The sequence below is a fragment of the Schistocerca americana genome, chromosome 5 (genome assembly GCF_021461395.2).
Source record: "Schistocerca americana isolate TAMUIC-IGC-003095 chromosome 5, iqSchAmer2.1, whole genome shotgun sequence".
Classification (NCBI taxonomy): Eukaryota; Metazoa; Arthropoda; class Insecta; order Orthoptera; family Acrididae; genus Schistocerca; species Schistocerca americana.
This window is the reverse complement of record NC_060123.1, coordinates 443147040-443165812: the sequence shown is the minus strand read 5'-3', so window position 1 is coordinate 443165812 and position 18773 is coordinate 443147040. Positions and strand designations below refer to the sequence as shown.

The 18773-nt window shown below is 40.4% G+C and overlaps 1 protein-coding gene across 1 annotated transcript in view; it reads right to left on the bottom strand.

The window, feature by feature from the left end:
* Positions 1 to 18773, bottom strand: part of LOC124616762 (ribosomal L1 domain-containing protein 1-like) — a 59133-nt gene that overhangs the window by 38050 nt on the left and 2310 nt on the right. The window contains exons 2-3 of the mRNA XM_047145146.1: positions 17539 to 17606; positions 7991 to 8139 (exon numbers count right to left, since the gene is read on the bottom strand). Coding sequence (XP_047001102.1) covers positions 7991 to 8139; positions 17539 to 17606 — 217 coding nt within the window. The remainder of the gene's footprint in view (positions 1 to 7990; positions 8140 to 17538; positions 17607 to 18773) is intronic.

Here is an 18773-nt window from a genome sequence, read left to right as displayed (position 1 = left end):
ATCCATTCCATCCACAATCAAACAGTGAGGCTGAACGACTGGTCTGCACATTTAAGGCTCAAATGCGGAAACTCCTGACTTCTTCTGCTGCTGATGATCCGTTTCTCCAATTTCTGGCTTCTTACCGTTACACCCCCATGGGTGACCACAGCCCGGCTGAGCTCTTGCATGGCCGACAGCCCCGCACGCTACTTCATCTTCTGCAGCCTTCCACCTCACGGCTGCAGGTGCCTTCGCTTGGCCAGTTCACCGCCGACGACCTTGTCTGGGTACGGGGATATGGCAGGCGGCCTAAATGGAGTCCGGGCCGCATCTTACGATACCGTGGCCGATGCCTGTATGAAATCCAGACGGACACGGGTGTTGCAGTGCGTCATTCGGACCAGCTTCGGCCTCATGTGCTGGCAAAGCCTGTTCCGATTGCCGCTACACCACCTCTGGCTCTACCTGACGCTCGGGATCTTGGCATCTCTCATTACTAACAACGCAGCCATCTCACCGTCATCTCGGTGCCAGTACAAGAACGGACACCACCAGGAGACGTGCCCATGCAGGAACCGGATGACCATCATCTGTTGGAGCCAATCTACTCGCCTCCTTCTCCTACGGACGCTGACACATCGCCCGTGTCTCCTGTTATATCAACTGGACTTGCCGCAACGGGCAGATTGGTGCACGAGGCCCCAGCAGATTCGACCCCTACGTCTCCTGTCACCTCGACCCGTTATCATCAGGGACACTTCCGTCCGTACCCGGAAGCCTCCTCCTCGAGATTTTACAGCCAGTCAAACAACGCCTATGGACGTTAGCAATCTACAGGCCACCTCCATCAAGAGCAGTGCAAAAATTTCAAAGGGGGAAAAGTGTTGTGACTCGCCAATCATTCAAAGTGCCACCGCACAATTATGCGCATCCTCTACATGTGACACTGTTTGCCACACATGCAGCAGCCGTGCCACCTAAGCGGCCAGCCAGCCAGTGGCTGCTTGACTTGGACTCAGTGCTCATTCGAATGTGACCGTGTTCACATGTCTTGCTTGTCCACTTTCTCAAAAACCAAGGCCCGTCGCTAAAAAACCAGGTAGCCAGGTAATCAGGGTAAGTGCCTCTACAACATATTTGAAGTGCATCAAAATCCGTGATTTACAGTATAGAGGGTCCCCTTGTGAGTAATGGTATCTAACCTTTTTGAGAAGAGACAGCTCTCGAACAAAGATTGTCAGAGCAGTCAGTGGTAGTTTGAACATGGTGCCCGTGCATGGTGATTGCATGGTGAAAATTGAGCATTTGTAAAATCAACCTCGGATGACTGCTGAACTTTTTAAAAAAGTGCAGGTAAACTGTGTGTTATGGAAGAAGAGGTTTGCTCTAACTTAATATATTGTGGGGTAAAAAGCCAGCTGCATTGTGGATCATGAGGCTCTGCAAGCTGCAAGAGATATATTGCTGGCTATAAGTACAACTGAAGATCCTGTAGCATTCACAGCAACAAATAGTAAGCTGCCACTTTACATTTCAGTAGCATTTGTTGAACAGACTTGGACATAGCTTGTCATCATGTGAAATGCAACAGTTTTATTTGGTCTGTGCTACAATGTAAAGTGGACTTCAAGTTCGGGAGTCGTATTAGGGAAACGTGTAAAAGCCATGACATGACTGAAACTGCAAGTCAATTAATAATTTGATTTTTATTTATAAAGCTAAAGTTTATCTCGTGTGTTTATTTATGTATTTAAAAATCAACATTCTTATAGTTTCAATGTTATAAACCAAAGATTTTTACAGTGATAAAAGCTGGTATTTGTTTGAATACAAAGTCATTCACTGACTTACACTGAGATTTCATATATAAATTATGAACCAGCCAAATTTTGTAATGGATGCCGTGTGTCGCTGTTACTGTTGAGAAGAAGACATCACAAGGCAAAGTGAAACTTCTGCTCCTTTTAGTCGGAAAACTGTGGTGGCTTGTGTATTTTGCAAGTCGAAACCAATGATGTGTGATGAAATATGAGCTTATGTTAATTAAAGTCAGGTATGGGTAGTAATTGAGGCCCACTGCATAATTTCTGATTACATATTGCTAAGTGATGTAAAATTTTTTATATCTAGTCAGAAATACTTTTAAAACATTAACAATGAATATTTTATCATCACAGTGCCTTCAATGTTTACCAGGTTATTCATTAAAAGTTTATTATGTTAATTTTGATGAAAATGCTGTGCTATTTAAAGTAAATACATATATGTGAATAAAGGCACGTTAATATTAGGCATGCCTCTGAATTTAAGAGCTCCAGGTTGAACTAACATCTTGTATGATCATCACCTCAAACACAGTTAACATTAAAACAACTAGGTTTTCTCCAATATCATTTGTTGTTAACATCTATTTACTATCATTTAAGCTAATTCAGGAGGTGTATTGCAAACTGTCACAGACAACAGAGCGTGATCAGTCATCACACAGCTGAGCATCCACTGCATGTGACTTTCTCCAGAAATTTGTATGTCCATTTGTCATACATGGTTAACAAAGCAATTATTACATCCAATCAGGAGAAAATAAACTGAACCAAACTGGGACATCGAAAACCGTGTGGTATAGAATAGTTGATGATCAAGAAGTGTATCAAACAGAATTATTCTGTCCACACCTACCTGGATGGATTGCACAATCATTGATTATGCAAAACCCAACTTCTGTGTTTTTCACATGACATTTTGGAAGCCAAACTTGAAGGTAAATAGGTAGAAGCAGAGTATCTAGATATCTGAAAATCACTTGACTCTTATAACACCAACTATTATCAACAAAAATAATATTTTATGGGGGTATCCAACGAAATTTGTGAACTGAATCAGGATTCCTTGGTACGGAGGGTGCATAATGTTTTCTTGAATGGCATGTCATCATGAGAAGTTGTAATAACTTCAGGTAAGCCCCAGAGAGATGTACTGGGACTCACGCCTTTCTAGTTGCATATTAATATCCTGGCAAACAACATATCTCACACTTTTTGCAGATGTCAGCACTGAAAAATCTCCCATGAGGGAGATTGTCATGGAAGGCTTTCACAGTGAAGTTGGCATCTCTGCCAGTTCAGGCTTGTCAGCACTGAAAAACCTCCCATGAGGGAGTGTGCCATGGAAGTGCTGAAAAATCCGAATTGGGAGAGACGCCAACTTCACCACAGAAGCCAATTCACAAAGTTTCAGGAACCAGTAATAAGCGAGGAGTCTGGGACTGCAGTATGGCTCCCTACATACATTTCCTGCATGGACCCTGAAGAGACGATCATACTAATTATTCTTACTGAGTTCCATTGATGCGTAGAATGGGAAGAAACACTAACATGAAGTACGATGGGAAGTACCTTTTGCCAGGCATTTCACAGTGGTTTGCAGAGTGCAGATTCTGATACAGAGTATTTTCAAAGGACAGCTTTCAGTCATAGATCCCTAAATGTGAACTAGTGTGTCAATTTCTTATCACTGTTCCTCTCATCCCTCCCAAGGAGTTGCCAGTTGAATGTAGCACTTTCCACAGGGGAAAAGAGGTTTGCATGTTCACATGACACTAAGTGCTATGCCAACGGTAGCAAAGTGCTATGTCAAGGGTAGCATAGATTCCGGCAGTGCGTAAAACGCTGGACAGGTCTTAGTCCAGGAATCAGACAAAGTGTGTCTTACGGTATCTTATCTTCCCATTTCCTATCCTTCATCTTTTCAAATTTTTAAGCAAAGGGGAAATGAATCTTGACAGCTGTAGAGAAGGCAATTCATCTAGGGAAAGTTATCACAAAATCAAAAAATCTGTCCTCCAGATTGGGTGTTGGCAATACCTTCCCACAACGGAAAACTTGGCAACAGTAAACAGGCCGCAAGGAAACCTCCAGTTTCATAATACAAAATAGAAAAAAAAAGCTGAGAACAAGGTATGCTAGTTGGAACATGGAATATTCATAGTTTATGGAAAACAGGTGCCTCAGTCAGTTTAGACAACAAGATCGAAACAGACAGGGTGGATTCAGCTGCTTTACAGGAAGTTAGCTGAGAGGTTACTGGTACCCTTGACGCCAAAAATTATAAAATCTTTCATGAAAGCTGTGATTGAGGACACAAATTAGGTATGGGATTTTGTGTGAACAAAGCTCTAGCTGCTGATGTATCTGGATTTTCATCAGTAACCCCCAGAAAAGCAGTAATAAAGATAGACTTGAAGAGAGAAAAGTTATCATTTGTGAATTGCCATGTGCCCACAGAAGTAAATACATCCCACGTGAACAACAAATTCTATGCGGAACTAGGGGTAGCTGTGGGGCGCATTCCAAACAGCAGTTGTAAAGTTCTACTCGGCAATATGAGTGCTAAATTGGGAAGAGAAAACATAGTCCACTCGAAAACTGGAAGACGCCGTTTACATGTATTCAGCAATTACAATGACATCATATTCATCGTCTTTGCAATATTGAAAGGGATCTTCATCAGCAGTGCAAAGAAACTTGTGTATCACTGGATGGAAAAGCAGTGAATCGTTTTGCAACTGATATCAAAGCAAAGAACTGGGTAACACATGTAAAGACAGAATGTGGGGCGGAGTGGAGGTGGGACCACTTTCTAGTAAAAAACTGTCTACGAGGGCAACTAAAAGCCAAAGTCAGAAATAATATTAAGAAAATAGTGTTTTACCACAGTGATATACTGAAATACACCACAAAGAAAGACCAATTTCAATTCCTGCTCAGCAACTGCTTAGAAATTCTGCAGGAAAAGGATCCACAAAAGTCTTCAAAATATGATAAGTCAAGGATGCTGTAAATGAGTTGGCTAATGCAGTCATCAATAAGCATATCAGAGACAAGAAAATTTGGTTTGGGGATGAATGCATTAAGGCATTAGTCAAAAGAAGCCAAGGAGAGCTGGCTATGAGATACAGATTTTGCACAAGCCAAGATGCAGTTTGAAGAAATGTAGAATACTAACCAAGTAACCCTGAGGAGAGCAACAAGAATTATGCCACAGGAAACATAGAGAGAGGTCAACAAGATGTCTTGGGGAAAGAAATTCAAAAGCTGTACCATAATAAAGTTACCTTCATTACGAAGTGGTATTAGAGCCGCCAAAAGTTCTTCAACGACAATAATAAAATCATACTGACCAATGAATTCAACACTGCTGAGAGCTGGAAACAATACTTCAGAGAGTAATGAATCTAAAGATCTGTTCAAATTCCAACCTCCTAACACTGTAGATTTAGATTATCCATCACCTACACTTGTAGAAATAACAAATCAGATACTAAGCCACAGAAGAACAAAAGTCCAGGAGAAAATGGAACCTAGGTAGAAGCCATTCAGGACGGGAGAGCTAAGCAAGGTGGTCTGGATTGTCAAAGAAATGCCAGAAGACTGGAAGACAACAGTTATCTGCCCTACGTACAAGACAGGTGACAAAATGGACTGTATCAACAATCGACTGGTGAAAATCAGATTAGTTTCATAACAGGTTGTTCCAGTGTGGACAACATCTACTCATGGGGGAGAATAGTTAACCACCTATGTAACAGGAAAGCCGCTGAGAAATGTGGGAATACGACAAACACCCTCACATGCTCTTCATACATTTTAAGAAGGCATATGAGTGTATTCACTGTGATGACTTGCCTAACCAAGTCTGAAAGAACCAAGAAACTCATGGGCATAGTTAGAGTCTGTCTCACTGATTCAAAAGGCAAAGCGAAGGTTCGGAAGTGGGGTCATGGAGATCTTATATATAATCACAGCACTGAGACGAGGTGGTGGTAAGTCACCGATATTGTACAACCTGGCTCTCTGAAAGATAACTGAGGGAGCTTTCCACAATGATCGTAAAGGGATCAAGACCAAAGATAGAAAATCACATACCTTACATTTGTTGACGATGCCATCCTGTTTTCCAGATCTAAGGAAGAACTGAAGCATATGAACAACATTCTGGCAAGAGAATGTGAGACTGATCTCCTTGGGCACAAATCGAAGACCAAGAATCTGGTGATGAACAGCGCTCTTGCCTATTCAAGAGACTCACCTTAGTCATTAATAATCAGAACCCTGTCCTACAAAGATTTCATAATTTTAAATATCTTTAGGTGATCTTTACAGAAGAACCATTGTATGCACCATAGATCAAAAGTAAGGATCCAAGATGCATAACGACCATACTTTTAATCTCAGTTTGCTTTAAATTGTGTAGTCGCTCGAGGAATTTCAAAAGCCAACTGTACGAAACACTGGTCCAATCCGTAGGGCTTGTTTGGTTGCAAAGATTGGATCGTCCAGAAAAAAAAAAAGACTTAAATAATCTTCTAACTTTAGAGCAGAAAGTCTTAAGGAGGTTCTCGGGTCTGGTGCAAGATGAGATCACTGGTGAACTGAGACCTGATGAGAACCTGGTGGCTTGTACAGCCTTTGAAATTGATAGGTTTTACTGCCTCTGAGAAGCCACTACATAGACCAAAGGAAAGGAGGAGATATGTACACAGACAAGTTATTCACCTGGCATGGTATAACTACATTTTTATGAGGGAAAAGTTAATCATGTTTACAAACACAAAGGACTTAGCACATGAAACAATACACCAGATTAGAGCACCCTTAAAAACATGTAACCTCAAATGGTAAAATTTTGAACATATGTGAAGGAAAGTGAGATAAACTTACATGTACTTGTCACACGATTATCTTGGAAAACACTGTTTTGCCTACGAAAGGAGAAGGTCTTAGACATGTTACTAAATGCACCAAAATATGACGTATAAAGGAATGTAAATTCAACAAAGGTCCAAGGTGGATGCATAAGCCCTCATCCACGTATCAGAAGTACAGAATGTAGCCCATGTCATGACATCCCACTAGTTGTCACCACCCTGGGGCCCAACATTTACATGTGGCTACAGCTGAACACAGTTAGAGTCTGTCACAGTAGCTGACTTGGCTACCAATACAGGAGACATTGCTATTGAGTTTGAGTTCTTTACAGAGCTTGATAGCCAAGTCACTAGGAAAATTTGCCCAGAGCTACTTACATAAATGTTTCTTAGAAGCTTTCTCGTAGAAAAATTATATTAAATACTTGTGGCAGCGACTCACTCGCATTGATTAATACATAAGAACTCTATCTTTCATGGCCAAAGTGGCAGGAGACACTTTTTAATAATCTTTGTGCCAGTAACTGATAGGCCACAGCCCACTGTGATAGTCTCTGATACAGTACCATCCTCAAAAGGTCACATTGGAGTTTGTAGTAATTTTCCTTTTAGAAAAGAATATTAATGTCAAATAATGGAGTGTTTAAGTGGAATACTATCTCCTGTAACATTTGCCTCTAACTTCTTTGGCTAGCAATATGTATGATGAGATACAACCATTGTTGTCACCTTTGCTATTCCTTGGTAAGTCTAGGAAAGTTAGCTACAAGTAGCTCTGACACATGATAGAGATTACAAGGCATCTCTTCCAGCTTTTCAGTCACACATCAGTCTTACAGGTACCCATGGCTAATAAGAGGTCTGTGAATGGCTGAGTAATCACATGCTGACAAGACCACTGCATACAAAGCACGAGCTTTTCATCAAAAGAAATATCACAACAATTGCATTCACCATTTTGGGAAATCCAGGTAGGAATTTGAACCTATATCCTCCTAAATGGGAGTCAAGTGTTGCAATCACTGCACCACCTGGTTTAGTTATGTTGTGACAGTGACAAACAGTCTAGAGAGAGAGAGAGAGAGAGAGAGAGAGAGAGAGAGAGAGAGAGAGAGAGAGAGAGAGAGATGATGATGATAAGAAGAAGAAGTAGTTGTACATTACAATACATTATTATCAATTGTGTTGTGTCAGATGACACAAATCACAATACCAGTTCTAAAGTTGCTTCATCAATACCAAGAACATTATAGTTTCTGGTAAGTACATGTACATACAACTACAAAGTAATCAAGAACTCACAATCTGATTCTTCTAGTGGGTGTTCTCGGAATGCGGATAGAGTTGATCTGCATATGCACAGATTCAGCCTCACTTTCAAACAGATTTCGACCTCTTTTCACAGCTGTCACCTTAACAAGTTTCAACAATGCCCTAGCAGCCTTCTCTACCTGCAAAATAAAAGCAGTGTAAAGAGTCCACACAGTTAATACAACTAAAAATACACACTTCAGTCTTACACACAACCAACAATCTAGCTGCAGCATTAAGATATTCAATTATGCTCCTTTGACTGTCACATCAACACCTGAATTGAAGTTAAGAAAGCACAAATTTCTTACAATCATGCAGGATAAGCTAAGGAGAAATTCAGCGAAGGAACATCAGTTCGGTGAGAAGAAAATTTTAAGGATGGCCAATAATACTGCAATTCTCTTAAAATAGGCAAATGAGTTGAAAGACTAGTTGAAAAGAATGGACACTGGCTTGAAAAGCAGTTTCGAGGTGAATGTAAATAAGGGGGAAACAAGGTAAAATAAGGATAATAGAATCTAGTCAAATTATGTCCAGTATTACTGAGATAATGAAATAATGAAATGAGCCACAAACCAGTAGAGGAGTTTTGCCAAAAGGGAAGCAAAGTAACTGACGATGGCTGAAGTAAGGAGAAAATAAAATATAGAGTGGCAACAGCAAGAAAAGTTTTCCTGAAACAGAGAAGTTAGTTAACATGTAATGTAAATTTAAGTGTTAGGAGGAATTTTCTAAAACTGTGTGTCTGGAGTGTAGCACTATATTGAAGTGTAACATGAACAATACACAGTACACATGAGAACAGAAGCTTTTGAAATGTTGTGCAACAGACAAATGCTGAGAATTAAACACGCAGATCAGTTAGGTAACAGAAGTGCTGAATCAAAATGGAGAGAGAACCACTATATGACACTAAATATATAAAACAAGAAAAGGTTGATGTGGCACATCCTGAAGCATCAACGAATTGCCACTTGGGTAATAGAGGTGTTAATAATGGCAGGAGAAAGGTGGGATAGGAAGAGAGAAGGGTCAAGAGAAGACAAAAATGGAGAGAAGAAAAAAATAGTGGACAGAAAGAACAAGACACACATACGCACACAAGCCCCTTTCAGTCTACATTACAACCTTCATATCAAAGCAAACAATGCACAAAAATAGCAAACAAAAAGCCAAACAAGGTAGAATAATTATAATTTCAGAATTAAAAGTGTGTTTAAGGTTTTTTTTCTACATGCACAAGGGCAATTTTACTTGGGATAAGTAGAAGGGACATTACCATATACTTTTTTTTAAACATATTCTTTTTTCATTGCATTTCTACATTCCCAATGACCACTTCACTATGGAGATGAGGAACAAAAAGTACATCTAATCTAATCTGTTCTCATCTCTCATTGGTTATATAAACATAACTTCCTATGTATTGCCAACATACAAAAATAGCAGCAAGATGTCCTGGCAAATACATGCCATATTATGAAGATAAATATTTCAGTTTCATTTAGTTTCATAAACAGTGTTCTGTGTTGACAACAGGGTTTAATAGAGGAGATTGTTTGATTTAATATACTCAGGCAGTTACAATGGTCAACTGTATTCATTTGCATTAACACATCTTCACATCTGTCCATCAAGCCGGGTATAGTGTTTATGAACAATTTACTTTCAGAAGAACTTCTGTGAAGTTTGGAAAGTAGGAGACGAGGTACTGGCAGGATTGAAGCTGTGAAGACGGGGTGTGAGTCGTGACTGGGTAGCTCAGATGGTAGAGCACTTGCCCACAAAAGGCAAAGGCCCCGAGTTCCAAGTTTCGGTCCGGCACACAGTTTTAATCTGCCTGAAAGTTTCAATTTACTTCCATTTTGCTCTATCTTGATCGACTTCTACTCTTCATATTGTTTCCCAGTTTTCTCCTCTAGTCTTCAGATCTTTCTTAACCTGAGCCAACCATCTTTTTCTGGGTTGTCCTATTGGTCTATTCCCCTGCACATTTCTATCCATGTATTGTTGCAGGTGCTTATCCACCATCCTCATCACACATCCATCCACTTGAGCTGTGTAGTACATGACAAATCCACATCATTTATCCTCTGATGTCTTCATTCCTAATTTTTTCTCTTTTAATTTTCTGCAAGGCTGATCGCACAAACTTTATTTCACATGGTTATGACTTGCTCAAATTTTCCTTGTTAATTACACAGCACTCCTAGCTGTTATGTCATAATCGCCAGGAGATACATCTTTATAATCACATCCATAAGTACAATAAAAAATACTAGGGAAAGTAGACTATCCTGTTGCATTCCTCTCTCTGCCTTGAACCAGTCCAAACTGCCATTCCCCTCTTGCACACAACTTTTGCAGTCTTTATAAGGTGTCTGTGCCTTTTTTATTAGTGAGCTGGGAACTATTAATTTTTCTAAACACTCCCAGACCTTACCCTTGGCACACCATCATACACTTTTCCCAAATCAAGGAACATGATTATGAGATCTTTACCTTTTCCTCAGTACTTGTCCACCGAGACAACTGACACTCTTCCACTAATACAGATGAAGGAAAAGTATTGGGAAAAGTGTAGTACAGATCTTGTATTGTGTTCCTGGATTTGGAAAAAGCATATGACAGTGTAAGATCTGGGAGTGTTCAGAAACACTAATGGTTTCAAACTCTGTAATAAAGAAGGTGCACATACTCTATGAAGGTTGTGAAAGTTGTATACAAGTGGGTAAGGCTTTAGTCTCTGCTAATGATTCATTTGCATAACAGCATCAAAAATATTTATTTCCTCATGGCATTCCTATTACAACATGATAGCCTACACTCATCTGGTAGAAAGATAACAGAAAATAATTTTGCAATAACACAGAGTGGCAATATGTTTTGAATGCTTGTTATTCATATATGGAAAAAAGGGAACAACCAAAATTTGTGATAGCATGCTTCTGCTCTGACTCATGACAACTGTGTTGTGTTGTGTGATGTCATGGTGGCACAGATAATTTAAAATGGATTGTGTTTACAGAAGGCATCTTGGAATATGTGCTGGCACTTTCTACTGTGGGAAGCTGCTGATGTTTATAAGTGCTGATAGCAACTTACTATACTTCTAAGCGCTGTTTGTGAATAATGCTGGAAAAGTTAGTGGTAGTTTGAGAGTTTTTTGACATTGGCAGTTATGGGTAATAGATTCATTTTCAGGTTTCGATATTTTGTACAGTGTGTTGTTTATGATTGGACATTTTATTTTAGATATTAATATTTGTTAGTTATGAATATAACAATGAAGGCCTCGAGTAGGTCTCTGCATGTTGTAATGGGGTACGATATGTTCTACATCTATAAAACACATATGTACTGTACCACTACTAGTCATTTCCTTTCCTGTTCCATTCACAAATAGTGTGTGGAAAAATCGATGTCTCTATGCCTCCGAAAGAGCCCTAATTTCTCTTATCTTCATGGTCTTTACATTAAATGTACATAGGCAACAGTAGAATTGTTCTGCAGTCAGCTTCAAATGCCAGTGCTCTAAATTTTCTCAATAGTGTTTTGGGAAAAGAATATCGTCTTCCCTACAGGGATTCCCACTTGAGTTTATGAAGCATCTCTGTAATATTCACATGTTGATCGACCCTACAATTTCAATAACGTGCCTTGAAATTGCTTTGATATCTTCCTTCAATTTGACCTGTTGGGGATCAAAAACACTTGATCAGTATTCAAGAATCAATGGCATTGGTGTCCTTTATGTGGTCTCCTTTACAGATGAATCACATGTTCCTAAAATTCTCCCAATAAACCAAAGTCGACCTCTTCTCTTCCCTACTAACATATACTTAAATGCTCATTCCAGTTCATATCACTTTGCAGTGTTACATGTATATATTTAATCAAAGTGACTGTGTCAAGCAGTACATTACTAATGCTGTATTTGAACATTAATGGATTGTTTTTCCTACTCATCTGCACTGAACTACATTTTTATACATATAGAGTAAGTGGTCATTCATTACACCAAATAGAAATTCTGCGTCATTCTGTGTCGTCCTACAGTCACTCTAAAATGACATCTTCACGTACCCACATCATCATTAGCAAACAACCACAGATTGCTGTTCAGCCTGTACATCAGATCATTTATGCATACAGAGAATAAAAATAGTCCTACCACACTTCCCAGGGGCACTCTTGAAGGCACCCCTATTTCTGATGAACACTTGCCGTCAAGGATAACATTTGGACTCTACTTAAGAGGTCTTCGAGCCACTCACATACCTGGGAATCTGTTCCGAATGCTTGTAACTTCATTAACTGCCTGCAGTGGGCACTCTGTAATACACTTTCCAGAAATCTAGGAATATGGAATCCACCTGTTGCCTTTCATCCATGGTTCACAGACTATCACATGAGAAAAGGGCAAGCTGAGGTTCACACAAGTGGTGCTTTCTAAATCCATGCTGATTTGTGGACAGAAGCTCTTCCTTCTCATGGAAATTTATTGTTTTTGAACTGAGAATATATTCAAGAATGCTGCAGATAACAAACGTTAAGGACAGTCTGTAACTTTGTGGATCCATTCTTTTACCCTTCTTGTATAAAGCAAACAGCTGTGGCTTTTGCCAGTTGCTTGGGACTCTGCACTGGGCAAGAGATGCGCAAGAAGTGCCATCTAAGGACAGGGCCAATACCGTAGAAAACCAAGCTGGGATTCCACCTGGGCCTGGCACTTTGTTTGTTTTCAATTCTTTCAGATGCTTCTCTGTGCTTGGGGTGTGTATTAGTATCTCCTCTATATGAGAGTCTGTATGACAGTCAAACAATGGTGTGTTTTTACAATCCTCTTGCATAAATGATTTCTTAAACACTAGATTTAAAACTCTGGCTTTCCTTTCATGTCTTTTATTGTACACCCAACTGGTCAACAAGTAAATGGACAGACCATGATTAAATCCGTACTGTAATTCAGCTTCATTGCTTAGTATGTGATATGTTACATCTGTGGAGAAGGTACGAGAGTGACCAAGGTCGCTGCATCCCAGACTAGGAAACACTATATCTGGTGTTGTTGGCAGGACAACATATGGCTCTTTATCTGGAGGATAGAGGTCTGGGCTGGCCATTTGAGAGATTGTGTGTTGACACATTGTTTTTGCTATAGTTAGATCGTTAGATTTATATGTTGATTGACTTTGGTTAGTAAGTAAGTTTTTATGGTTTTATTTGTTTTTAATTGTAGTATGTACAGTATGTGTATTCATGTGCAGAGCTGTGAGTTTATTGTTTATCAAAACTGATGTTTAAGCAATGTTTTATGAATTTTTGGACTGTGTTGTTAGTTTTTGGTAATTATGTTGGATTGTGATTGGTAGGGATTGCATTGTGGACTACGTTTTACCTACATTAGTGAGGTTATGTTTTTGAAGTCAGCTGCATAGCTCAAGTAAAATTTTTGGTACTAGGTTTTGGAGCTATGTGTGAGTTTATGGTATTTTAAACCTCATTTGAGCTGCATAGGTCAAGTGACCCTAATCTGGCGTGATGTCTATTTTCAGCACATCTACCTGTAACAGTGTGACACTTCTGATCAATGTATGATTGCCCACACTGGCACAGGATTCCATCTATCCCTGGTCTCCTTAGACCTAGGTTGACTTTAACAGATCCCAGCATTGTTTGTACTTGTGCTGGAGGGTGGAATCTACATTTGATGTTTCCTAAGATGTGTAAGGAAGAGGTTCCACTTTGCCCCATTGTAAGTAATATAGGAGCTACAACATATTACCTAGCAAAACATCTAGCTTCTCTTCTGAGCCCTTTGGTAGCAAAATGTAGACAGCATGTTTGAAACTCAGAAGATTTTATACAGCAAGTGAAGACTATGCATCTCGAACCAGCAAACATATTAGTGAGTTTCGATGTGGTCTCTTTGTTCACACAAGTACCTCTGATGGATTCACTACAACACACAGGAGCTGAGCTGGAGGAGAACCTCTTACAGCTACTCAGACATGTGTTTACTGTGACTTACTTTTTATTTAATGAACAATATTTTGAGAAACTGACAGTGTTGCTATGGGTAGTTCTTTGTTTCCCACAGTAGCTAACCTTTCTACGTAAGACTTCAAGGAAAAAAAGCACTTCAGTCAGCGGTATTGAAACATAAATGCTTCTGGAGATTTGCAGATGATACCTTTGTAGTATGGCCACATGGAGCAGCAGCACTTACTGCATTTCTGAAAGACCTTAGCTCCCTCCATCCAAGCATTTGCTTCACCATGGAGGTAGAGAAAAATGGAGCCCTCCCATTCTTAGATGTCTTGGTCCGCAGAAAAGAAAACGGTTCTTTGGGTCACAGAGTGTTCTCTAAAACCAAATCACTGACCTATACCTACAAGTTACAAGCTGCTATCATCTATCTCAACACAGTTACTATTGTGGACTTTTGTTCACAGGGTTAGAGTTATCTCACATAAAGGAAATCTATCAGCAGAGCTAGCCATCTTTATTTGTTTTCATCTGGATTGGCTGTTCCAATAAGCAGATCCGAAATGCATTTCAACCTGATCAAACAAAATGTATTTTCCACCCTCAGCGCAAGTGCAAATGATGCTGGGTTCTGTTAAAGCAACCTTGGTTTAAAGAGATCACAGTATATACCATCCTATGCCAGTGAGGGAAATTATACAATCGCCAGACATATCGCACTGTTGAAGATAGATGTTCTGCACACAGATGTCACACCAAATTGGGTTCATCCAGAAGTATATGATGTTGTGACTCTTCAAGATTTCCCAGCAGATGTGTTGTAAATAGTCTTCACGGGTTTGCCGCTGGATCACGTTGTGCAAATTCCACAATATTTCCTCAGAGCAACTGTCCGACATCTTCAGGTGGTTCAACCTTTCTCGTGGCTAGGTACAACTGATAGTATCTGCACACTGACGCCACGTTTTTAGAACATACGTGCGAAGAATGCGCAGCTGCGGAAATCGTTCATGTGCAGTGATATGCCATATTCAAACTCCAGCTGCTGAAAATCGCAGATCAGCTCTCCCACGCGTGCGCTGTATGCTGCGTTTGCCAAGTGCGGCCAGACATTACTCACCAACGGTCGTACTAGGCCAGTGTTATGACAGGCCTGTTAGCAAAGAATCTTGATTTTCGCGTTGTGATTTAATAGGAGCCAATGCAGGGTTCCAGGCTGTGCTCAGTTGAAATCCTGTATCCTTGTTGATGAGATTATCGGCTGTAAGGATATGTATTGCTTCCTTAATGATGCAGTCCCAGAAAGATGATGCCGAGGATAAATCTTCCGTCTTTTCATAAATCATACGATGTCCTGTATTCAGGCAGTGTTCCGCAATTGGCGACTTTTCCGGTTGACGAGGGCGTGTACGACGCTGATGTTCATCGCAGCGTTCTTGTACTGTGCGGCATGTCTAGCCTATATATGCTGCCCCACACTGACAAGGAATCTTGTACACACCACATTTCCTCAGTCCAAGGTCATCCTTAACTGAATCCAACAAGTTTCTCAGTTTTGCAGATGTTGAAAAACACACTTTGTACCAAGGAATGCAGGTGGAACATTGGGACACAGCGTCTACTGCAAGCCAACGCATATAGATCTACATCTGCAGGCCACAAGCTGCCATCATCCTGCACAATGTGGTAGCATTATGTACGTTAGTTCATAGAGCACATGTCGTATCTGATCCTGACAGCCTGTCGAGTGAATTACAACATTTGAAGACAGTGTTCCGACAAAACTGTTATTCTGAGAGACAGGTACATAATGCATTCATGCCCAGGGGAGTTCAATCTATGGAGCAGAATGAAGATACGAAGACACCCACCACTTCGGTCTTTTGGCATATTTTGGTGCCATGTCATCACGAATCAAAAGAGTCCTCAGGAGATATGGAATTAAGTGTGTTTTTCAACCATCTGGAAAACAGAGAAACCTGTTGGGTTCGGTTAAGGATGACCTTGGACTGAGGAAATGAGGTGTGTACAAGATTCCTTGTCAGTGTGGGGCAGCGTATATAGGCCAGACATACTGCACAGTACAAGAACAATGCGATGAACATCAGCGTCATACATGCCTCTGTCAAGCGGAAAAGTCGCCAATTGCAGAACACTGCCTGAATACAGGACATTGTATGATTTATGAAAAAAGGGAAGATTTATCCTCGGCATCATCTTTCTGGGACTGCGTCATTAAGGAAGCAATACATATCCGTACAGCCGATAATCTCATCAACAAGGATACAGGATTTCAACTGAGCACAGCCTGGAACCCTGCATTGGCTGCTATTAAATTACACCTTGAAAATCAAGATTCTTCGCTAACAGGCCCGTCATAACACTGGCCTAGTACAGCTGTTGGTAAGTAATGTGTGGCCGCACTTGACAAACGCAGCGTACAGTGCACGCGCGGGAGAGCCGCTCTGCGATTTTTGGCAGCTGGAGTTTGAATATGGCAAATCACTGCGCATGAGCGACTTCCGCAGCTACACATTCTTCGCACACCTGTTCTAAAAACAGAGCGTCGGTGTGTGGATAACATCAGTCGTACCTAGCCACGAGCAAGGTTGAACCACCAGAAGATGTCCGACAGTTGCTCTGAGGAAATATTGTGGAATTTGCACAACGTTATCCGGCAGCAAATCCGTGAAGACTATATGATGTTGCTGGACACTGCATTCACTTTGGACAGAGAATGAACTACAGAGAGACAATGACCCTTTTGTCCACATCCATCATTAAAGAAGCAGTCAAAATATGGATAAGTAATGATCTGATTAACAGACACAGGATTTCAACTTAGCAAGACATAGGAACCAGCTTGGCAATACTAAGGCATTGTCGGCTGCAGATGAATGAATAAGTCAAAACAGGTGGGGAATCGGAGTCTGGACATTTAACCTGGGCACCAACACCTGCCTGTGTGTATTCTGGCCCTTGATTTGTTGTCTCCCTTTTCCCATGTCAAAAGCATGCAAAGATCACAGCCTGTTTCTCTGACAGGGGACACTGGATAACATCATCCTCTACGATTCATCTATGATGACATTATAGACCCAACACTTGGCACCTGCACTTTTCTAGCAAGCCAGTGTATGCATTGGCAAGCCACTCAGCAACATATCAGTAAACACCTGAAGACAACATGCAGCATCTCATTGAAATATTATGCAGCACTCACAACTTCCTGACGTGGTGCCCATGAACCATTGAAGCATTTTTCATATTATCTTCGACGGTTCGCATGGATGACATCACATTTGTCAGATTATACAAGTTTGAAATAGGTGTGTCCACCATCTTGATGACACCATGGACAGGAGCCGATGGGTAGTATTACAATATTCAGTTATTAAAAGGATAAAATTACCATACAATGGATTCAAGGAGCAATTAAATTTTGCATTTCGCAACTGATATCTTTTCACTCACAAGAACAGCACCATTGAACCTTTACAAAGATATTTAACATGCCAATATGTTACTCACGGTTATGAACTTACTTCTTCTGTTGTGACGATTGGTTCCTCAAAAGCAGATTGCTGCACATCAGAACCAATGGTAGTGTCACCTAGAGAAAATCACATGAACAATTAATTTGTTAGTGATCTGCTCACTCATTAACAGGTTCTATCACAATGATACATTGCACAACAATTGAACATAACAACAAAATATAATGAAAAGTTAATATATGTATATATCTAAAAACAAAGATGATGTGACTTACCAAACGAAAGCGCTGGCATGTCGATAGACACACAAACAAACACAAACATACACACAAAATTCAAGCTTTCACAACCAACGGTTGCTTCGTCAGGAAAGAGGGAAGGAGAGGGAAAGACGAAAGGATGTGGGTTTTAATATATCCTTCCGCACATACACAGACATAAGTAGACATTTGTACCACCTTCCCTACCCTCTGGTTCCTACCCTTGTTAACTGTCCCCAGTGTAAAACCTGTCCCACGCACCTTCCCTCCACCACCTACTCCAGTCCTGTAACCCGGAGGGTGTACACGATCAAAGGCAGAGCCACGTGTCAAAGCACCCATGTGATTTACCAACTGACCTGCCTACACTGTGAAGCTTTCTATGTGGGAATGACCAGTAACAAATGTCTGCTTGTGTCTGTGTATATGCGGATGGATATGTGTGTGTGTGCCAGTGTATACCTGTCCTTTTTTCCCCCTAAGGTAAGTCTTTCCGCTCCCGGGATTGGAATGACTCCTTACCCTCTCCCTTAAAACCCACATCCTTTCGTCTTTCCCTCTCCTTCCCTCTTTCCTGACGAAGCAACCGTGCATTGCAAAAGCTTGAATTTTGTGTGTGTGTTTGTGTCTCTATCAACATACCATACATATCATTTAAAGCTGGTTCTTGAAAATTTTAAATATGCTTTCTCAGGATAACTTGGAATTAAATGTATTAGGTACAGACATTCTATATGTTGGTAACATACAAAAATTTGTGATGGACCTAATATTAGGCTATCCATGCACACCTCCCAGACCAACAAGAGAATTAATCTGTGAATATTCAGTGATAAAAGTAAGAGACAATGGTATAGGGATGTAGACAGAGTGGCTTGTGGAAGTTTGGGTCTGTCTGGGAGGCATATAAAGTCTGATGTTACTATTAATATTGTTCACAAGTCATTAATATTCTGAACAGCATGGTTCCCAAGACATCTCTCAGCAGCACATTCAACATTACATCTACATCTGTCAATTACT